Source organism: Rhinolophus hipposideros (genome assembly GCF_964194185.1).
Source record: "Rhinolophus hipposideros genome assembly, chromosome: 14".
NCBI lineage: Eukaryota > Metazoa > Chordata > Mammalia > Chiroptera > Rhinolophidae > Rhinolophus > Rhinolophus hipposideros.
Genome location: NC_138060.1, coordinates 52,980,142 through 53,003,621, shown reverse-complemented (window position 1 = coordinate 53,003,621; position 23,480 = coordinate 52,980,142). Strand labels below are relative to the sequence as shown.

The window sequence follows — 23,480 nt, the reverse complement described above, 5'->3', positions numbered from 1 at the left end:
ATGGATTTGTTCTCAGGAAGGTTAACCAAAGAATTCCAGAAATACATAAATCTCAGTTGAGAAAAGTGCTTTAAAGGAAAGAAACATGGTGTCATGAAAATATATAACAGAGAAAAATCAGATTGTGGGTATCAGGAAAGGCTGCATCAAGAAAGCAAAACCTGAGCTGAGATCTAGTGGGTTCATGATAGTCACTGGAATTGTGTGTGTGTGTGTGTGTGTGTGTGTGTGTGTGTGCCCGTGTGTTGTGATGATAGTGGTGTTGGGTGGGTAGGAGGGTGGAAGAGGGGAGGAACAGACTGCAGGAAGAAAAATCCCTTGGCAGGTGGTAGTGTGGTCCTTCTGGGGAAGGAAAGAGGTTATTGTGGGTGGAGCAGAAGTGTGAGAACACAAAGTAGAGATGTCATCAGGGATGAGACAGTATGGGTTCTGGAGGTCCCTGAAAATATTCTGGTCTTTACACATGGGAACTGGGAGGACACTGGATAGTTTTCAGCAAAGATATAGTTGTCATGAGCAGACCTAAAGCAGGCATAATGACTATGTTCTTTTACAAGAGGACAAGCAAAGGCTCGGATGTGCTTCATGGGGGAGGGGTCGTACAGCGAGTGAGAGGCCTAACTTGGACTCAAACCCATGTCAAGTGATGCCCACACTTTTTTTCTTAAACATGTAGTGAACCCTTGTTGATATGATCATTCTCATTCTCTCATTTCTTAAATCTGTAAAGGAAGCATCTACTTCTGGAGGATGAATAGAACTGATTGGAACTAACATTATTAAGCTCCTACTATGTGCCAGATATTGTTGTCTTATTTAATCACAGCCAACCTATCGGGGCAGGCTTTGTATTCCCATTTTCCAGATAAGAAAAAGGAGGTTCAGAAAGTGAGGTAATGTGCTCTATTGTTAGAAAGTAGAGTAGCTGGCATTTGAATCCATTTTATCTGACTCCATAGTTTAGACAACCCCAGTACACTGTACTGTCACCTTAGAGTCCTCTCCAATCAAAATGGATGAGAAGGGAAGAGTGGGAGGCAAGAGTAGAAACACAGAGTCCAGGTAGGACTGCTACACCAACCCAGGAAAGAGGTAAAGGTTGGGATGGCTACAGTAGATTTTAGGCAAAGACATCCAGAAGGACTTGAACAATAAATACCATTTGAGCACAAGGCAAAAGGAAGCCTCTGGTGGCTGGCTTGAAGCCTGGGCAGATGGTGACATCATTCACCTTGGGGAGCAGGTTTGTAGGAGGGTGGGTGGAGCTGCTGCGTGCCATGCACGCCTAGAGTAGGCAGGTAGGGATGTGTATCTGGAAGTCAATAGAGAGATCTGGACTGCTGGCTGTTGGCAGAAAATCTTTCCTGATTACTAAGCAGGTATGTAACAAATGCTTGCTGAAGCGGTGATTCATCTGCTCTGATGTCTGACGGTTGGTTTCGCCAGTGGGGCCTTCTTTGCCCTCAAGCTCACATTCCTAACATCCCCTGTACTCTCATGTTCTTTGTTCTCTTTCCTGAAGACAATGCCCAGCAGGCTTCCCTGGATCAGAATGCAGGTAGATAGGAATGGTATTTTCTTAAAAGAGATTTTTTTCTACCTTATGTTTTAAGGAGAAAACAATAATTCACAAAGTCCCAGTTCCTCATTCAAGGAATTTCACCAAATCCCCAAAGCATGGCCTTACACATTCTAAATCAAGTGCCTGGCTTTTAAAATGGGAACCTACAATCTCTTGGCAAAAGAAAAAAAAAAAGTAAGTACAATCAATCACTCCAATCTTGCAGTCTATGTAATGCAGACACTTCACTCCTGGGAACGAACAGTCCTGTGTGCTTTGCAGCAGTTTGTAAACGTTTGATGCGGGCCTGACAACTTGACTTTTAATGGCCTGCAACTGACTAAAATAAGCACAAAAAGTTACGACCGCCACCAGGCAGATAGACGTCATTCCTCAGCACCCCAATAACATTCTTTGTTTAGCTGGATTTTTTTTTCCACCTGATCACTTCAATATAAAATTCTCATATAAAATGGTGGGACTCACACACTAAGTAATTGTTACAATTTAAATTTGAGACTCCCAAATGATAATCCGAAGAAGGACAAAATATACTGTATTTATTGCAAAGTAAATACCGGGGTTGCCAAAAAATTACATACACATGACTTGTATTCATCTTTTGTTATCGGTATATCGTGAGTATTACAATTTTAATACAGTTTTTTCCTTTCTTAAAATGTGTGTATATATTTTTGGCACCCTCTGTATATGGCGCCATTGTCTTTGTCAGCAGATAGGTAATTGCGGACCATCAGGGAAAGGCAGAGCACCACCCCAGTGAATTCTAGGTGGGCTCTAACCTTCAGGGCTTGTTACATCTCTGATCGACTCGGCTTCACTTGGTAAATGCTTTCTCCTCCTGCACTGATGCCAGACTGTTCAGGTAGCATTTACAATTCCAACCAGTGACTTCAGCATGGCACTTCTTACACAATGATAGAGAAAACTCAGATGTACAAAAGCAGAAATAAAAGGAGATGTGGTGTAGACCCTGAACCCTGTTCTGGACAGGCCCAAGAGTCACTTGGAAGCAGACCCTAGAGGAATACTGGAACACAGCTGACCTTGGGAGTGAGCCAGGAGGAGGTACCAGACGCTGGCAGGATACACACATCTGCCATAGAGGCTGCAGCATGAAGGGCAGTGAGCTGCTGAAGTTGACCCAATGGCTATGGAACCAGGAAAAGAGGGTCTAACTGGAACTTTTTTGGTAGCTCTCTCTTTTTAAGGGGTTTTGGGGAAAGTGGAAGAGGAGAGGCAGATTTCACTGAGGTGGGGAACCATATCCTAGCAAGTGTGAGAGGGACCATGCCTGGGAAATATCACAAGCCTGAGGATGTGGAGAAGCCCAGGTAGCCCCAGGGTGGAGAGACAAGTCCTTCTGAAAATGATCTAAAGGGAATGACTGGTGACTGGCAACATTCAGACAAGTGGAGTCCACCCCGAGATGGAGGGTATTTCACTAATGCTCTGACATTTCAGTAGTTTTCAGTGCTAATTTATCTTTCCACTCTCATCATATTTGGAAAGAACAAATCTCCAAGGGCCCATTTGACTGGAAAAGCAGCCCCTTCTATCCTGCGCTAGGACTGGAAAACACCATGCCTTCTCCACGGATTACTTATGTTTTGGGGAGATGAATCAAATAAAGGAGTAAAGCCTTTTCTTCGAGACAGGCCAGTAAACACCATATTATAAAAATTGTAACAACTACCAGTTACTGACTGTTTATAATGGCCAAGCACTGTGCTGTAGGTTTTATGAACATTATTCATTTCATCCTCACAAATACCCGAGAGGGGAGAGGTCATTATTATTCTTTTATGCATAAGGAAATCAGTGTGTTGAGATGTTTCTAAATTGCTTAAGATCACACAGATGTGAATGCAGGATTGACTCCAGTTTAACTACCCTTGAAACATGGGAACCTAAACTGTGGTCAAGAAAAAGGTTCAGATTTCCTAAGGATCCCAAAGCTCACCTAAATCTCCTCCCGTGTCAGTTACCATCAGTGGGATGGGTCCTACCTCAGGGTGTGAGTCAGGGGGAGGTACCAGTCTCCAGCAGGAGAAGCAAACAGTTTACATTTGAGTCTTCAATCAATGTTAATTTGGGTATTCAATACATTTTTGATTTTCTATTAGACACCCCAGGATGCCAAGAGCATTTGATGCCCAACTTGCATGAAAACTCCCATTAGCAGTTCTGTAGACGATGTGCTGAAACAGTGCTTCTTAAAGCATGGCTCCAGATCAGCAGCATCGGAACCACCTGTAAACCAGTTAGAAATGCAAATTCTCAAGCCCCACCCCAGATCTGCCGAATCAGAAACTCCAGGGATTGGTTCCAGCAATGTATGTGTTAACCAGCCCTGCAGGTGATTTGATGCACTCGAAAGCCCGAGAATCACTGCTCTAAAGCCTGAGGAGGTAGCACAAATTGAATTATTTTTTTCTACATGGAAACACATCGACTTAAAATATTTCTTTCTTTCTTTCATTCATTCTTTTCTTTTTCTTTAAAACATGTTTTTACCTCATTTCCAAATCTTCATTCTCCTGTGGTACAAATTTATACAAGGCAACGTAGGTGTTCATCTGTAATGGGTCTTTGGAAAGAAGTCCCTGAAAGAGAAAATAAAAGAAAAATGAGAGAAGGAAGGAAGAAGAAATGGAGAGCAGCAAGGGGCGGGGGGGAAGGGAAATGGAGAATTAAAGCAGTGTAATCCATTGTATGGCTCTTAAGTGTTAAAATATCTAACCATTATTAAACACTGTGTTTCAACCATAGGTTTATTTTTAATTTCTTAGCTGAGTTTGATTTCATTGCAAACCACTGGAAAACAATCACGTGGAAGTCTTTGTCAGAGATACTGTAGTTTTCTTCAAGTAACTTTTTTTTTTGGTATAGTTGTTCATGAAAGGTTACATGGGGTTAGCCCCAGGAATGAGAATATTCTCTCTATACAAAGAGTGGCATGTGAGTTGAAGTAAACAATTTTCTAAAATTGACTTTTCATTACTTAGCCTAAAATTTGGTATCTGCATATCACAGGGAACCAGGTATATTCATCTGGCAATTAGTTCATTCACATTGTGGAAAAAAACATAGATTTTGGCATCAGGCTTATTTAGTTTATATCATGGAATCATCATCTAACTGAAATCTTGCAATAATTATAATAAAAGTTACTATTTTTGATAGCAGTCTGTTACATGTATTAGCATACTCAAACCTCACAATTGCCCCATGAGGTACATTCTATTGTCCGTAATTTGTAGACTATACAAAGTTTTACAAGTATTATAGAAATACTAGCTATTATTGTGAACCAAATAAATGTAACTATATAAATGTCTATACTTTGTAATACATGCAGTAAATTAAAAATGATGTAACATGTAACAAAATTATGTAATATTACATATCATATAAATTAGATATTATATATTCCATACATTTGTATAATATGTAATATATGTATATATAATATACAATTATACACATATATATAATTGTATAATATATTTAAATGCATGATAATAAATATATTATATACATGTATATATATGTTTCATATATATATTTATATATATATATATATAAAACATAAGCAAAAGTTGCACAGGACTATATCTTTTTTATCTGATTCACTCTGCTATCCAAAGCTCAAGTACCTTATGCTATATATTTTTATTCTATTCTACTCTATTCTGTTCTGTTCTATTCTTATATATAAATGAACATAAAATATATAACTATATACTTATATACTATAACATAATTGTAACAGATTATGTAATTATATAATTTACACACTGTAGAGTATATACCAACTTCTATGGAACTAATATAATGGAAACAAAAAGTGTACAATACAATACTTATCTTTTTTACCTTTGATATACCTTTTATATTTGATATTCCTATGTTACTCCATGTTATCTATTCTATGGCAAATTATGCTACATTACTGTATTGTATGCTCTAAAAATGCTGGCCTGGGACCCACTGCGTTGATACCATGACCCACGTGGGTGGTGACTGGCAGTATGATCTAAGGACCCTGTCTGGTTTGCCTTGTGTGACATCCATAAATACCTGGTGGTTTATATTCTTTGCTTGGTCTCTGAAGTCATCAGTGCCATTTTCTGGATACGTAAACACTGAAGGAAACAAGAGAAAGTGGGAGCTTTATGAATCCAGTCACTATATTTTGTAAACATGCCTGAAAAATATGGCTTTATTTATTCCCTGTCCCGTAGCTTCTACTTCACTTCTCACTGCCTTTTCCTTGTCCTTAGTGACCCAGCTGTCATGTCGCTTTCCACATCATCCCTGCCTCCCCATGCAGTGTCCTGCACCACCGTCTCTGCCCGCACACACCCTCCACATGCCTCCATCTAGCACACATCCTCTTGAGTGTTTGGCAATTGTGGGTTCACAACTTGGTCTCCTTTGACAGAGCTCTTCTCATGAGCAGAAACCACGTCATTCATCTTTGTTAAATGTATTGAATGCTTTGTTAATTTGATGGAAGGGGAGGTATGGCATCATTTAATTGTATTTGAATTACCTTTTCTAAATACCAGATTCTTTTATCTATTTTCAATATGTTGATTCTAGTTTCTTAATGGTATCTATATTCTAGTTTGCAGATTAGAGCTTTAGTTTTAAACTTCAAAATATTTCCTTGATCTAGTATTATCAACGCATTGAAGCTGTTATGTGGAATAAAAAATAAAATCGTGTTTCTGATTTAGTTTGTTCTTGGGATGTATAATTCTCTTCCTTTTGCATTTAAGTAGCCGCTCTGTAGCTTTTGATAAAGAACACGGCTTCTCAAAATGAGCAGGAGTTTTCACTGTCCACACACAGCTGTGGGAGGTCCCTGATGGGTATGAGAGCCCTGCCTTAGCTACTTCCATTAACCAAGTCTGCCCCAGTGACCACCGTCATGGCCTTATTTTCATCGGGTGTATTCTCCTTAAACACAAATGTGGCAAATGCGTCCAAGTTTATACAACACAGTTATGCTTTCTAAACTAACCTACCAGTTAGATGACTTGATATTTACAAGTGAAACATTGCAGCTTTATTTTCCCCTTTGGTCTCCCTTGAGATTATCAAGGAACTATCAGTTGAGGATGAGGAACACACCACAGAAAGCTCTATAACCTATTTCAGTTAGTACATTGACAATCTTCCCTTGTCCTTAAAATGGACTCAATAACTGTGATGTAGAAAACACACTTCAGAACAAGAGCCCTTGTAAATGTACCAATGCTTAGTACATATCTATTCTCCACAGGTAATAGTTCCAGAGCATGTGGACGCAATTCCATTATCCCTAGGAAGTCAGTAAGCCGTCATTGGAGGAACTCTGGTTTGCAAGTAAGTGGAAAATGCAAATCTGATCCCATGGACCTTGTCTGACTCAATAGTTGGCCACTCAACTCAAGAGTTTAAAATGAGCAAGGCCAGCAAAACTTTTCTCTGGTATTATGTGATTACCTGAAATCCTGGTGTAAATACTTGATTCCTTAATTATCAAACTCTATACTTCTAAAAGAACATTGAATATTTCAGTGAAAACACGCAAAGGGAATCTTCCTGGAAAATTCTTGATTGGAGCTAAAAAGGGGGATGACATAAGCTACATATGCAATGATTAGTTTGGACTGGTTTTACAATTTTGTAATTTCACATTATTTTAGCTTTTTGTTGAATACCCACTAGGCATCTGGTTCGAACTGTGTATCATTTTTGTGAACTCCACTAAAAATTATTTAAAGTGACCCCAAATGTGTTTTCAGCTACATGATTGCAAGCAGAAATGGAACAGTGCAAAAATGATTTTTAAAACCCATTCCTTCCAGAATCAAGTCTAAGACACTGATTTGAGGGAAAAGGAATAAGGAAAGGTAACTATTTTACTAAAATTATATCATGCACACCTTTTATGTTTGGTGCTTTAAATGCATTTTATTAAAAATAACTTGGTTGTTGATCATCCAAGACAAGTATTCGAAGAATATGCCCTTTACGTAGACATATTTTCTAATGTCACAGATGCAAAAAGAAGCTCTAGTTTTGGCCACAACCCCAAAGGACTTTCCTCTGCTCCTTTTTCATATTCTGTCTGTCTTTTTTGCTCTGCAGTCCTGCCAGGCCCATGTCCACCATTGTTTTCTAATGAGACGATTATTTGTTTTTTCTTCTTTAGCCAGTTATATTACTGGCTTACCTGACATTGATGCAAATTTGCATCCTTAGAACAAGTCCAACTTGGTAATTATGCATTACCTTTCAAAAATACATTATTGGATTCAGCTTACTAAGATTTTGTTTGAGATTTCTGAGTCTATTTTCCAGAGGAAGAGTGGCCAGTGATTTTCCTTTCTCATGCCATCTTTGTTTGGTTTTGAGGTTAGTATTATACTGGCCTCAGAAACTAAGGGAATGCTGCTGCCCTTCTTCCTTGCCACTCTGTTGTCCTGAAAAAGCTTATGTCATGTGGAAATATTTTATTCCTGACACGTTTGGTAGAATTTACTTATAAAGTTGTCTGGGCCTGGTATTTTCATTGTGCAAAAATTTAAAATATTGATTCAGTTTCTATGATGATTAGAAGCAAATTCAAGTTCTCTATTACTTCTTGAGTCAGATTTTGGTCATTGATATTTTTTCTTGGTGCTGAAGATACTAAGTGTGTATTGCAGAAACACACCGTAAATATTTGCATCTGTAATGTGGGAATTGTCCACTGGAGGGGGACCAGAACCAGAGGTACCTGCCAAAAGAGCCATTAAAACATTTGCTTCCTTTTTTTGGTGACAACTCAAAATTTGAAATTTAGAAGCAGTGCATGCTAAAGGCAAGGATAAGTTTTCCAGATCTGAGCTTGGACTTTTTCCTTCTGGGCACAATTTCTTTGCTTTAGTGCAACATAAGGGACTATTGGGCTCCGTAATATCCTCAAGTGGATTTGATTAACCCTGTCCATTTTTGAAGAGTATTTTTAGGAATCTGCCTTGCTTATGTTTCATTCTCTCTGCCTCTCTTCCAGGAAAGTTATGATCATATACAGTCAGACTGAAATGCAATTATGGAAGTTAGCCAGTAACATCATTATTTGGCATTTTGAGCTGAAATAGGCAGCCTAGTTGTTACTTCTTCCTTTGCTCATGATCTTGCTTCTAGTGAAGTTTCTGGCATTTAAATCAAAGGTGAAAACCGATAACTCTCCCCATCCATATTTCTGATGCTTCCAGGAACAGTGTTGAAAACAACCAGAAACACTCAGAGCTGCCTAAGATTTTCTATAAAAGAGATAGAAGAGACTACACTCTTAGCAGTAAAAAAATGAGCATGCATTGTACTCTCTTCTAAGGTGGCTTTGGAAATGTTCCTCAAAGATTTGATGTGACACTTAGCTGGCAGAAATAATACCTGTGTGCACTGTATATTTGTTAGAACATAAATGAAACATGGGCTTGGCAAGGGGGTCCATGGTGAACACTGATGCTTATTTAGCAAGGAGAATCATGGGGGAAGCCCAAGTGCTGCTTCTGAAAAGCCAGCACTCTCCTTGCCATGGCATTGAGAAGCCTAGTGGGAGCTGGGACCCCAGAAGCAGAATGTTTTCTCTGGGTTGTTTCTCAAACCGCATGGACGATGGATGAAATCCGATCAAAGGAAAATGTTTTGAAGCAAACTGCTGCATAATTAATCCCTCTAGCTTCCAAGGGTGTGTTATAAAGAAAGCTACTCCTGATCAAAAGAATGGCTAATAGATCTCCAAAGATTTTTAGAGCTTTATTGCTTGCTAAGTTCTTTTAACAGATTTCTTTGAATGAGGCTGTGAAAATGTCCCTTAACATAAAAAAGATGGCAAATAATCAGCTTTGGAGCTGACTGTGTTACTCCGTGCCTCAGTTTCCTTATCTATACAGTATGTGGGGTGTGTGTGTGTGTGTGTGTGTGTGTGTGTGTGTATTGGGGGGAAGGGTGGACTCTATGACTTATAATCCTGCTTCTCGAACTTAGTAAAATTCATATCACAGATTCATGTCACAGATTTGTAAGCAAATTCTGATTCTGAAGTTGTTCTGGGATGGCCTGAGATTCTGCATTTCTAACAGGCTCTTCAAGTGGTGCCTGGGCTGCTGATCGATGAACCACACGTCGACTAGTGAGTCTCTAAGTTGCATCTGATACTTGATGACCTTATGATGACTTCATTAACAGCAAATATACTTCATATTGATGATTCCTAGATATAGCTCTTCACATTATAAAATCCTATGAAGATCACTTTGAGTAAGGAAACCCCCAGGGCAAATAGAGATCTTAACTACTAAAGGAATGGGCGAGCAATTGCATCCATAAAGCTGGACCAGGATGGCTGAGGCAGCTGAGGAAAGAGGAGGGCCCAGGCTGGGCATGATTTTAAAGAGCTGGAGATAAGATCTGCTGACAGATTAGATATGAGAAGGGGTTGTCAAGGCTGATGTCAGAAGTTTGGCCTAATCAACTAGTAGAATGGAGTTCCTATTTATTGAGCAGGGGCAACTATGGAAGAGCTGGTTTTTGGTGGACGAGTGAAGGAATCCAGAGTCTAGTGTTAACTTGAAGATGCCTATTCCATATTCAGATGTCATATCCAGTAGGCAATAGGTGTCTGGGGCCAGGAAAGAAGCTTAGTGCTGGAAGTGGAGTTTCAGAGTCATCTGAATGGTATTTACATTCATTATCTCATTTAAAGATCACAACACCCTATGGGGTCAGTGGTTTTTTAGAGATGAGGTGATTGAGGCAGAGAAAAGCTAGGTCACTGCTTCACGGACACACAGTCACCAAGGCAAGTCCAGGGCAAGCAGGGGCCAAGGACCAAATATGCCCAGCATAGTTAGGGAAGAGGAGGGCATCACACTGGTAAAAAGCGTCTGGTAAGGTGCAGGTAAAGTCAGACTCAGGGGACAGAGCAGTTGACCAGACCTGAAGCATTAAAATGCAGGCATGTCTGCTTTATATACCAGTTTCTGGTGAGTTGGTTCTTCAGATGCTCAAGAACTCCAGGGTTGCTGGCCAAATTCAGTTGCTGGGCCTTCAATGCTGGACAGACTTGAGCTGGGACGGTCCTGCCGTGTTACTGCCCACTGAGAGAATCCCCAGGCAGTTGGCGCTCTTCAATTTGTCTCTCTAACGGCACTGCTAAATGCTCAGTGAATGTTTGCATCGATCTAAAAGGACAGTTTTCCCCATGTGACACCAAAGAATCCTTACCCTTGCAGCGTGCTTTAAGAAATATTGTGGGCTTGGCAAAGGGGGCCATGGTGAACACTGATGCTTAATTAGCAAGGAGAGTTGTGGGGGAAGGCAAGCACGTGCTGCCTTGGGACTCACAGGCACAGTCCTAACTAGAGAAGGGACATACCGGTACATGGATTCCTAGAACTCAAGAAGTGGGAGTGATACCTCGTAAGATTGCTGCTGACAAAGCAGCTATGGGATATTGAATGCAGAACTTCTGCTTCCATTCTGGAAAAGGCCAGGCAACTAGGCAAGTGGAAAACCTACCCAGGGTGGCACATCCCCACGCTTCACATCTGGGATGAGAGTCAGGAGAGATGGCTTCTCCCTCCATGATGCACTCAGCCTGAATAAATGAAGTACGTCAGGACGTGCAACCTTGCTGGATTAGGAGTGACCTGAGGACACACTTTGTGACCTATGTACCTTTGCTGGTGATAGTGTTTTGTAAATATGTTTTGAATAAAGAGTGGAGATGAAGCTGCTGATTGCTTCAGAGAGGCTTGGCAAGAGGCCTCCATAAGGTGCTGGTTATGTTTCCTTAAGCTCTGGTTTCAGAGGCCGTTCGTTGTTAATGTTAACAAGCAACAAGATGCAGTTAGCATTTAATCAATGTTTTAGAAATTCTTGTAACACGAGTTTAAACTATTAGGAAATTAAATAATAATAAAGAATGTTTGGCTCGATTGCACATATCAGAGCCTTAGTTATCTCTTCAGGGAAGGAGTCAAGTGTGAGGCACCAAACCCACTTGATTTGAGGTACTTCAGGTGTAGCATGGAGTGGCTTCTTTGTGGCATAGTTTGCTAATCTCATGTAAGTCAGTGGGGGAAGTGACACATTAACAAGAAGGTCTAAAAGTGACTCTTAAACCCCAGTATCACTAAGTCCATTCAGGAGACAGGACTCAGGGACCGTTATCGTCAAATCAGTGAAATCCACTAGCAATTCGGCCCAGTTTTTCTCCAGAATGTTGAGCACTTGCCCAGATTGAATTCCAGAGCCAGCAGAGGAAAAGAGGGGACTGGAAGTCTTCTTTCTCCGCCCACTGACTCACATGACTAACATGATTGGCATTTGTACTGGGCAGTGCCTGATGCCCCATTCCCTCACTCACCGCTGTTGCTGCGTTTCCGTAGGTCATACCCTCCTCCTGGCCCATCAGCTTCTTCAGGAACCTCCACAAGGTCTGAAGTCTTAGAAAAAAAGAGGGAACAGCATGGAATAAGCAGTGTCATATCAGTGGACTAACTGAACAAATTTCGATGTCAGTAGAGGAACTAAGGTGGAATCACGATACTATCTTAAAAATCCAATCACTGCTGTCTTGTCTGGCTAATTTCAGAGAGGCTGTGTTTTCCCCCGTGGGCACTGTCCCCCTTTTCAGGTGTCAGTGGCAGTCTCAGGCCTTGGCACATGATAGGTCCTCAATGAGTGTTGCACGAGATGCTTGGGTCACAGTTAGGTTTCTTCCCAGGAAGAGACAACAGAGAGAAATCAGAATTTCCGCCCATATCCTGTCACTTAAAATTTTCAATAAAGCGATAGCTTTTTCCATAGGTGAGTTTTAAAGATTAATTATAGAGAATAAGATGCATCATTGAGGGACGCATTACTTAGGTACGAGTTAAATGCTGTTTCCATTGCTGCGAAAATCAACTGTTTTTGAAATACTTATTCTGCCCTTTTTAAAAAACAAGGCAAGTCATAATTGTTCTTCTACTTAGGTTACAGAACAACAACAACAACAACAACAATAGCAGCACTGTAGTAATGGCTCCCGATCATTTATCATAGAAGTACTTTATACGCATCATCTCGTTTATTCTTCACAATAATCCTATGATAGGAATCTGAAGCCCAGAATCAGTAACTCTACTTGAGGTCCCACAACTAAGTACTGGGCCTGGGGTTCGAACCTCAGGTTTTGTCTCACACTCTTAAGCACTAAGCTTCATCCAGTGCTGTGCTAGAGCGACTCATGTGGGCTGCTGGGAGACTTCAGTGTCTTCACTGTTGGTAGCTTGAAATTGGTCACAGTGGGAGTAGTGACACCATGGAAATTGGCAAATGCCACAAATTAGGGTCCAGCCCCAGATGATAGTTAAACATTTATTAGCATATCACTGATTTCAAATGGCCTCTTTCAAAGGGCCAGATGCCCCATTTGTATCTGCCTGGCTTCACCCTCTTTACAAGAGGAATTTAGGGGGCCTCAAAGGAGAGTTTTAAAAACATTTTATTTATATCTTATCAAGAGAAGCACAAGTTTGCCTGTCTAACTCTCCTAGTCAGCGCTAGAGCACTTTAGTACCACTCTCCAGAGACTAATTTTTATTACAAAAATTTTAAGTTTTTATTTTTTTCAGCCATTCTTACTTTCATGATGCATCAGAAATATGAAAAAAAAATGTCACAGGGTCTCTAAGTCACTTTCACCCTGCTCCTTTGAACCTCACTGCTTCTGAACAAAAGTTATTATTCTATTAATTTCATCTCATGAAACTGAAGATTATTCATAAACTTGTTATGAATAACGTTGGCCAACCAACTCCTAAAAGTTTTTGAATTGAGTTTCGGCAGGCCTTCCCAAAGCCATTAAACCTTTTATGTTTTAGAGCATTGGAAAGACCATTAAAGGAAACATAACGATTTAGAACAAGCCAGGTAGCAACTTCCCGACAACGTGAGGCAATTGCCTCCACAGCCCTGGAAGAAAATCAACCTGCAGGACCGAGCTTTGCTGTGTGCAAATATATTAGCATTAGGACGTGAGACTGCAAGAATGGCAACAGGCTGAAGTTCATTACCATTTGACCCTGCAGGAAGGAAGCAAAATCGTTTTAAAGTACCAATCTATTGATTCTATTTTCTTCCATGGAGTCAAGTTGGACTCTGCGGAAAGGGTAAAGTGACAGATATTTAAGCACAATTTGACTTGTCTTTGTCTCCCTGTGAGTCTCAGAACAATGCTTTCACAGAACAAAATTCCAAGAACTATTTACTGATGACACCAGTGGCAGGAAGCGTAAGTGGACTGTAATGAACGAGCATCTTACTGACATTCAGAAAAGTGTGCTTTTTGTCCCTAAAACCAGTCTGTAGGGTCCAGACGTTGCTAGAAACAAAGTTATTTTAGACAGGAAAGCAAATCTCCCTGATGGTCTCGCTGTTTCTTAGCATGAGTCCAAAGTATGGAGGCTGATATGTTCGTTGCCTGCTGTGAGTGTTCCTGACGCTGTCCCCTCGTCATGAGTTCAGCAGAGCCCAGAAGTGCAGGAACAGCCATCTGGGGCTGATGTGGACAGGTCAGGGCCATCCCTGGGGAATCCTCCTTTCTGCTCTTGTCTCCCTTGGCTGGTTGTCCATTTGCTTTCCACCCATGCTGGCCTCAGACAAGCCTGGGAGATGCATGAGCTATGAGCACAATGAGCATAGATTGGCTCCCCCCATATATGTGAGAAAGGCCTGTTCAGCATGTAGCTCAAAGGAGACAGGTCTGCCTGCTCTGCCATTGCTGTTTGCAGTTTTCTTTTGGATTGCTGGGTTGTATTTACAAAAAGTCTTGACTTGTAAGGAAGGGGTGGCTGCAGGCTAAGAGCCAGCTCTATGTGGCTTTGGGGGAAGCGACTTGGCAGCAGTGGCCCTCCTCACTGTGATGAGAAAGGAGCTATAACATGGTACATGGGGTTAGGGACATGGAAGCATTCTTGCATCTCTATTCCTGACTTCAGGTCCAGCCTGATGGCCACTGTAAATGTGTGATTCAAGAGCTGTTCACACAGAGGGGGAGCAAAACAAGTGCGAGCTAGTGAGAGAGAATATGAAAGAGAAAGAGGAAGGGCCGGCAGGGGCTGGTTTCTTAAGTCCTCCATTTAAGTCCTCCATTTAATTCAGTGATTCTCAATCTTTACTGTGCATCAGAATGACCTGGAGGGTTTGTTAAAACACAGATTGTTGGGCTTCCCCCTTAGATTTTCTGATTCTATGGGTCTGAGAAGAAAACACACATTTGCCTTTCTGACAAGTTCCCAGGGAATGCTGCTGCTGCTGATCCAGAGGCCACACATTGAGAAGCACTGATTTAACACATGGCAGGTTTAGGTCCTTCTTAGAAGTTTAGAGAGTTTGACTGAGAAGGATGTTTGTTCATTTATTCATTCATTCACCACATATTTAGTGACACTCTACAATGGACTGACAATGTATTGATCAGTGGTTCCCAAACTTTATCAGGATTCAGGATTAGCTAGAGAACTAATAGAGCGCACAAAGGTCCAGTCTTGTTGAAGTAGCACATGGCCTTGGCCTTCATATTTTAGAATGCTCTTCAGTTATTTCTGATACCAGCCAAAGTTTGAGAATCATTGGCATTAAGTAATGGAAATAAGAAGTGAGAAGAGTCCTTGCATTTAAGCAGCTTAAGACTAAGCTAGTTGAGGGGGGGACTGGAGAAGAGAGAGAGAAAAAAAAAGTAAAAATTATCAAGCAATATTCAAATCACATGATTAATGAACTGGCTGCCTATGGGAACCAAGGGAAGGGCACTTAACCCAGACCAGGAAGAGAGATGCTGTTTGCAAAGAGGCAGAGACGAGGTGTGGGCAAGACCCAGTGACTGGAGAGAACATGGCAAATTGTGCCTGGAGCTGAGGGCATGAAAATGAGGTGTTGACTGGATCCCCGAAGGTTCTGAGGTCAGTTTTCAAGACTCCCTTGTTAATTCTTCCTCATTCTTCAGACATTTCTTGAGTGTCCACTATGCACCAGACCTCGGTATAATGAAATGAATAAGAAATGAGGCCCTGATTTATAGCGGCTCAGTGGCTAGATCAGGAATGAGATGCAAAAGCAGATCATTGTAATGCAGTAGCCTAAATCATATAAGAAATAATTTTTATTTTAAAGAAAAATTCCTGAAGGCTTGTGGGAGGAGCAACTCACCATGTTTGGGGAGTCTGAGAACTCTTTACAATGTTTGTAAAAACCAAGCTGGGTCTTAATGAATTTCAGCTGGGGGAACAGCATGTTCTAAGGTGCGCAGATGTTAAAGAGCTTGGTGAGTTTGGGGGAAGGAGGGTCTTTAGACAGGCCTCATTTGCCACACTAAAATACTTGGGCATTGCCCTTTGGGCATAAGCTAGTCAACAGAGTGTTTTAATCAGGAAAATTGAGTCTTTAATTAGGAAAAAGAGTCTTTCTTTAAAAGATGATAAGTCTGGAGATACTGCTAAGAGTAGATTCAAAAAGAAGAGTGTTGCACCGTTATTCCTTTATAATAATTTGGGAGAGAGGTGATGCATTCAAACCTCCAGCATTGGTGACAGAGAGGGACAGTACTTTTGATATACGTTTCTGAGTTCTGAATTATAGGACCTAATCAGCAATGGAGCATGAGTTAGTTTAGACATGCTCACTTTGAGATCTGTAGGACTGGTCTGAAGCTTGGGAAAGCGGGTAAAATGGGAAACCCCTCAGGGAGGCATCAGCTTAGACATGGTGGTTGGACAAGAGGAATGTGAGAAAGGTAACCAGGAAGAGCATGTAGAACATGAAGACCAAGCCAAAGCACATTCCTGGAGACGCCCAACCAAGGAGTGACTGGAGGACATGATAGAGGGGACAGGCTGACCAGAACCCTTGAGTGACTCAGGGGTTTCCTACAGAGGCCAAGTATGGACCCTGTTAAAGGGTGGCTCTGGGAAACGCTCTTCTCAAAGACATATTTACCTTCCAAATGGATTACAACCTTTTTTCACGTTCATAACTCCAGTTCAGAGAAAACCTAGCTAAGGCTTAGATGCTTAATGAAATAAAACAGCAATGACTTCCACTTACTGAGCGCCAGTTATGCCAGGGCCTGTGTTAGGAACTAACTTACTGATACTATTATTATCATCCAACCCCTGCAGCAATAAAGTATTTTTATATAATATAAATCCTGTCCATATGCACTTTGTATGTTTTTATTACATTTAGCACCATTTCTAGCCTTCTTTCAGTAAATGAATGACCATTATCATTGGGACTGCCAATTCGATTTATAGCATCTTTAGGGTCAGGATTAAATATCTTAAAATGTCACAAATTATACCATTTTGAGGCAATGTCTACTAAAGCTAAATACTTTTCATCTTTACTATGAAATCCTTCAATACTTACATGACATAGTTATTATAATACCCTTAACACATGTGTGTTATGTTCTTCTTCCTAATAAAGATAGGGTAAGACATATAAAACTGTATTTAAAAAATGCTAAATAAGCCACCATCCTCTGCTTTCTTCTCCATCAGTTTGGTCTTCAGAAATAAGTTGTGAATTCTGATGGTTAAGAGCCATGTCCTCCAATTCTTTTGTGTCCCCTCCAGTGATCGTAAACTGTAAGTACTTAATTCATGTTTGCTAACTAAGTAGTAAAAGAAAGAACTAATTGACTTCAATTTTACGTTGAGCAAAGAAAAAGTGTAAGAACTGTTTTTGTTTCTTCCCTCTCAGATATTAGTGGAATGTAGGAAGAGCAGGACTTTTAGAGAGTTTAAAGATGGCCTCTAGGATAACCATGTGGCATTAGTCAGAGGACCTACAAACCTACCTATTCATCCAGCTGACCTACCTACCTACCATAGACTATAATCTGTTATCTTGTGTTGACCCTCACCCAGTGAGGACGCTACCTTACCTCAGTTTCTGAGGACCTCTCCCAGGGGTCTGCCCACCCTTCTCCCACAATCCACCCTAATCACTGGATATTGAGAGGACCCTTTGGGGAAGACCATTTGGAGGCTCATCTGTGTCTTGCCCAGAAGTCCCCAGTCCAGCAGAGGCTTCACTAATGGAACGAATAACTGGGTACAAGCTATCCTAATTGGAAATATGAATTGGAAGGTCCTTGTCTTTTTGTAGGAGAGAGGGTGGCCTTCCGCATGAGCTGCAGAGTTGGGCGGCGTCTTGGGGAATTTATAGAAATTCTGGTTGGGACCGCTAGAGGCAGGATAATAATAGTAGGTCACAGAGATGCATGGTACACTCACTTTAGATCAGGCATAACAGGAGAGGTGCTTGGGATGATGAGTGTCCCATGGAGAGAAGACTCACTAAGTCATAGGTCAAGTGCCTCTGGAAGGCAGTTTTTGTGTGAAACCAAGGATGTACCTCGCCATAGAGAGAAAGGACTGAGAACACGTGAGAAATGGCTGGGTTCTTGAACTCAGGTGTATCTGGAAGGAGAACTGAACACAGCTGAGACTCCTTGTTTTTGCTCATTGTTTGGGTCAAATTTTTCTATGTTCACTGACATGTTATCTAATATTGGTGGGAGGGTGAGGGAGAAGGAGGACACGGAAGAGCGAATCAAGGAGCCTGAAGCCAAAAGTGTGGTCTTTGAGGAAAAAAGTAAAAATGATTCCTAGGTGTTGGCAACAGCGGGTTAACCTTTAGTGTCCCTAAGCCCTTTGGGTTTCGCTTTGGAAGCTGCCTGACTCCCAACACACCCACCCTTATGATGCATTTAGGTGGAACCCCTCACACTGCCCTGCCTGAGAGCACCCTTATGGACTGAAGGAGGCAGAGGACATTTACAGAGGTTCTGTGAGGTGAATCAGAGCCACTGCCGGAGCTGCTCTTCTTTGTTCTCTGAGCCAGGGAGGTGCCGAAGCGGAGGGTCTCGTAGACAGGGTCCACCTTATTGCCACAGGCTGCAAAGGAAGAGAAAGCTCATCTGAGACAAAGGTTTCCTCAACTCATTGTCAGGAATGCAGCCAACCACCTGCCAAATCTCCTGGGTTGCATCTTGCATCACTTACCACATGCACCAGAGAAGCAGTTTCTGAGCAGCAGACACAGTAACCCCTGGGAAAATGGAGCTTTTGTGGTCAGCTTTCCTCACAGATGTGCTTCCCACGGCATGTGCCCATTTGCCAGGTCCCTCCACTGCACCCAGCACTCTCTGCTCCCAAAGGCTTCCTGGTGGATTGGTTTTCCACTTTGCTTATCCACGCCCAGGACTCCAATTTCAAGGTTCTTTCAAGAGATTATCTTTACTTCCCCTAAAGAGCTCTGCTCACCCATGTGTGAAGCCTTGAGACACAAAGTTTGCAGTAGGAAGCAAGTATATTTGAAATAAATGGACATGACCAGGCTTCATGTGTTTCTAATGCAAAGCTTTCTAGTGTATAAAATTTGTCCCCACCCCTGCCAAAAGGCAAACATCGATGTAGAGATTTTCAGACAGAGAGAAATAAATAGAAGTACAGTGAGTGATATTGTTACAGGATAAATGCAAGCCAGAAATAGCTATAAATAGAAGGCATTTTTTTTTGTCCTCATTAAAGAATAACTGATATTCATGGAGTTCCTTCTCAGCATTGGTCTATAATTTATATTTATTTTTACAACAACTATCAAAGGAGACCATTGCTGTTCTCACTTTATAGCGTCTGACAGGTTGAGTAGCTTGTTCAGACACACAGTTAGTCAGTGGGGAGGCTGGGCTTTAAATCAGGTCTTTCAGGTTTGCCATACCCTCTTCAGGTTTCCACTCCACCACGCTGCTGATGGGTGGTGTAGCATGTGAGCAGCCTTCAGGACTTGCGTGTTTTTTGAGCTTCATCAGGGAGAGGATGAATATTCCTACAGAATTTGGTCTACCTTATGTGTCCCTTCCAGCAAAATACACAAACAATCATAACCCCATTAAATGCACCAACCCACAAACAAATGCCCAAACACATCCCACTGATTTTGCAGCCCTGGGAGAGCAGCAGCCATTAATGCTAACATTGCCGTTCAAAACCCAGCTCAAACCATCAATGTCCCCACTCACCAATGGGCATAACTTCTTTAATGCATCCAAATTGTTCGTGAATGAGCAAGGGGGAGCTGTAGTAACGCCGAAACCCCTTTGGCTGGAGAGAGAGGAGAAAGAGAAGGGCTTAATGTCACTGATGAGATGGAGAAAACCACATAAGAACTATAAAAATCAAACCAGTTGGTTTCTCTAAGGGCATCCCCCTGTCTCCCTTTAAGTTGCTGACTTGTCCTATAATTTATCCCTGGAGAGCAGGGATATTCAGGTGGCAATAAGCAAGCTACCCTCCACCCGGGAAGCAAGCCCCAGTCCCGGCCATCCCTGTCCTGCTTCTCCTCCCTCTGCAGCCCACAGCAGCCTCCCTCATGTCCCGGCTCATTATCTCCCAGGATACAAATGGACCATTATGCCTTATTTTACCACAGCTTATTATTGTAGTTTATAAAATCATAAAAGGCCTGGGCATGGGAAAGCAGACCTCAGAAGTCAGCCTAAAGGCCCTTGTATGTCTGATGAGCTCTCCCCAGAGCCACATGCTTTGTGTTCTAGATTTCATTCTGCTTTTGTGACCTCTCATCCATGGCCTCTGTCTTCGCCTGTGGGAATCACCATTGGAGGAGAAGGGGAACAGGTGAGGCAGAGGTTTTAGAGAAGAGGACTTCTTCGATTAGACTGAGCTGATGAACTCTCTAACAACTTCAACTTACGATTGTATATCCTAGTATTGAAAGAGAACTTAGTGGACCAGTGCCTACTAGAATTCCAGAATTGTATCCAATGTTCCTGGCAGTGGTATCCTCCTTGGTTTGGCTACTGCCAGTGATAGGAGGTGGGTGGGAGGAGCTCTCACCTCAAGACAGGTCTTTGGTGACGTTATCTCCGATTGTTAAGACTTGGTACCTACTGATTCTAGGTCTTTTTCTTGGAGCCACAGATGACAATAGGATCCTTCTTGTGCTTGTCTTAAAATGTTTTGAAGACAGCTGTTGTGGCCTGAGTTTCTCTAGGGTAGACATTCTTGGTTCCTTCTATAATTCTTTGGTCATCCTAGTCTCATGTATCCTTAAATGTGCTCTGGGTTGCTTTTTATCAATATGTGGCAGACTCCTGAGGTGGTATGATCAGCCCAGAATGGGCCAGGGTTACCCAACCTCCCTTGGTTTGACCACCATGATTCTATCAAAGTGCTATAGATTTTTATTACTTTCTCCACTTTTGAGAACGTGGTTAATCTCTATCCCATTCATGACACCCACTGAGCTGTCAGCCAATTCAGTACTAGGGTGACCAAGCACCCTAGTTTGTCTGGGGCTGGGGGTGTGGTTTCTGGGGTGCTTGATTTTCACTTTTAAAACCTGGAAAGTCCAAGGAGGTGGGACTTCCTATGCTAAAACTGAGACAGTCCCAACTGGGACAAATTGGTCACCCTGGTAAGTACATTGAGTCCTTTTGCCATGGGGAACATCCATCTCTTAGGCTGACGAACCTCCACCACTGCTCTATGGTTTTGTCAACTAGGAAGCCAAGGGGACAGGCCAAGGCTCTGGGGCTGCCTTTCTGGTGTCCAGTTGTCAAGGGTGCTGTATGGGAGGAGATTAAATGCAGTGATCTCACTGGGGCAGGCAAGTGCCTATGCAGGGGGTTCTGGGATTCGGTTCTGGCACAAGCCCTTACCAGCTTGCCCATGCACCGCTGGGGTGCAAGGCCATCCATGCACTTGTGGTGAATGCTCATCTTACAGGCTTTGCAGCGCAGTCCATGCTTAGCATTTGTTCCTGTCAGACATACGGTGAGCTTTGGTTAGGATACAACCTACTCTTTTCTGGTGACTAGTATGAAATCACTGAAAAGTGATTACTTCCATAGCCCAGGTAATTCTTCTTAATCTGTGACTTTTGCATGAACCTTTCAAAATGGGCAAAATATTATGGTCAATTCTTTACCTTCTCTCGCATGTTCTACATAAGGTGTCAGCTCTTGTTTTCTCCACTCCTTTTCTATTCATTACTCCAGAAAATCTTAGCCACTTCCACTTTCATTGTTCTCTCCATTCAAGCTGTCAAATTTCAGTTTTGTTGCTCTTCATATAAGTCACTTGTTTCTGCTCTTCTGTATGTATTGCTGAGTAGAGCAAGTCCTGAAATTTTGCCATTTTATCTGAATTCCTATCACTGAGTCTGAGCTGTTGGATAAACTCTCTGAAAAATGACCAGTAAAGGGGGGAACAGATATCACACTGTGTATCACAGCTGATTATAGATACAACATGAGGATATCTCAAGATATAGAAAATCCACCCTCTTCTCCACCATTGCCTCTTCATTTAAACCACCATCATTCCTTGTCTGGACTAATTCCCAATTGAACTAACTTTATCTGTTTTTACCTTCCTCCGGTCTGTGCAGAGTGACCAGGGTAATCTTAAAAATGTACTTGAATCACCAACTTCTCTTGCTTAAACATCTTTCAGTAAGTTCTTCTGGCTTTCTGATGTCATACAAAATGTTCACCATGGTGGTGAGGCTTTGTATGATTTGCTGGGAACCCATTTCTAACTTTCCCTCAGGCAACCCCTCTCATTCACTCTGCTCTAGCCACAAGATCTTCAAGTTCCCTGAATACACAAGCTCTTTAATGCTTCAGGGTCATTACGCATGCTGCCTCATATGCCTGGAATGCAGTTTCTATCACTCTTCACTTGTCTCACTACTCCTCATCCTTCAAATCACTTGTCATTTCTTCAATGAAGCTTTCTTGGAAACATTCCCCTTCCACTGTCTAAATTATCTTTTTCCTATTATTCTTTCTCACAGCACTCTGTCACAGTACTTTTTATCACAGTTACTATTTATTTCAGAATTTGTTTTTGTCTGCCTTTTCCTCTGGACTCTAAATGCAATGTGGCTAAGGACTGAGTCTGTCCTGTATACCCAGCTCTCAGTATGATGGCCAATAAATATATATTAAAGAAATTAATAAACAAATTCATAATCACATATGTACTGAAAGTGGTGATTGATTTAGGCATTCAGAGCTGAAAGAAAACTTGAAGATCATCTATATGTTTGGTTTTATTTTACAGATGAAAGCCTGAGGGCTCAAAGAGTAGAATGATTTACCTTGCATCTGAGGGGGTCCTGCCTAGTTTTACTCTTTCACTGCTTGAACCAAACATTTTCTCTCTTTATTTGGTTTGTTTAACCTACATTAAGATGCAGTTGGGGATAATTAGATGATAAAATAAGAGAGTACAAGAACCTAAAATTCAGTTGGAAAAAGCAATGGGAAAACCCTTGACTCAGCAAGTATCTAGAAACCCTTCAGAAGGTATTACCTGAAAACTCCTTTTAGGAAGGATTCGTTTAACATAAAGCATGTCTGCTGTTTTAACCACGGAAAGTCAAAGAGACATATAAACACACCATAAATTACTGTATATGTGTGCCTGTTCATAAATACTAGCTGGAAAGTCTTTTTCTTTTAGAGTAACAACTTAGCTGAAAGACAGCATGCCTTCAAAAGAGAATTTAGAGAATGCTATTTGTGCCCTATGTGAAAATGTAAGTAAGAGCTTCAAAGAAGAAAGTCATTTCATTGTGTGATGGACTCTGAAATAGCACCATTATATATTAAAATATATTTTCCTTCAGACCTAAACATCATAATTTCAGTTTTTCATGTGTTTTTTTTTTAATACAATCCACTGTTTTGTACAAGTCAGACCACCAGCAATTATTTGATTTTAGGGGTTCCAATTTTCACTGTGGAATAACAAGAGTGATTGAAGAGGAA

At 41.4% G+C, this 23,480-nt stretch overlaps 1 protein-coding gene across 3 annotated transcripts in view; it reads right to left on the bottom strand.

Moving 5' to 3' along the window:
* Positions 1 to 23,480, bottom strand: part of STAC (SH3 and cysteine rich domain) — a 134,607-nt gene that overhangs the window by 31,587 nt on the left and 79,540 nt on the right. For all 3 annotated transcript variants that reach the window (XM_081071934.1, XM_081071936.1, XM_081071935.1), the window contains exons 3-8: positions 21,363 to 21,463; positions 19,704 to 19,785; positions 18,461 to 18,576; positions 11,997 to 12,075; positions 5,666 to 5,730; positions 4,100 to 4,188 (exon numbers count right to left, since the gene is read on the bottom strand). In XM_081071934.1, coding sequence (XP_080928060.1) covers positions 4,100 to 4,188; positions 5,666 to 5,730; positions 11,997 to 12,075; positions 18,461 to 18,576; positions 19,704 to 19,785; positions 21,363 to 21,463 — 532 coding nt within the window. The remainder of the gene's footprint in view (positions 1 to 4,099; positions 4,189 to 5,665; positions 5,731 to 11,996; positions 12,076 to 18,460; positions 18,577 to 19,703; positions 19,786 to 21,362; positions 21,464 to 23,480) is intronic.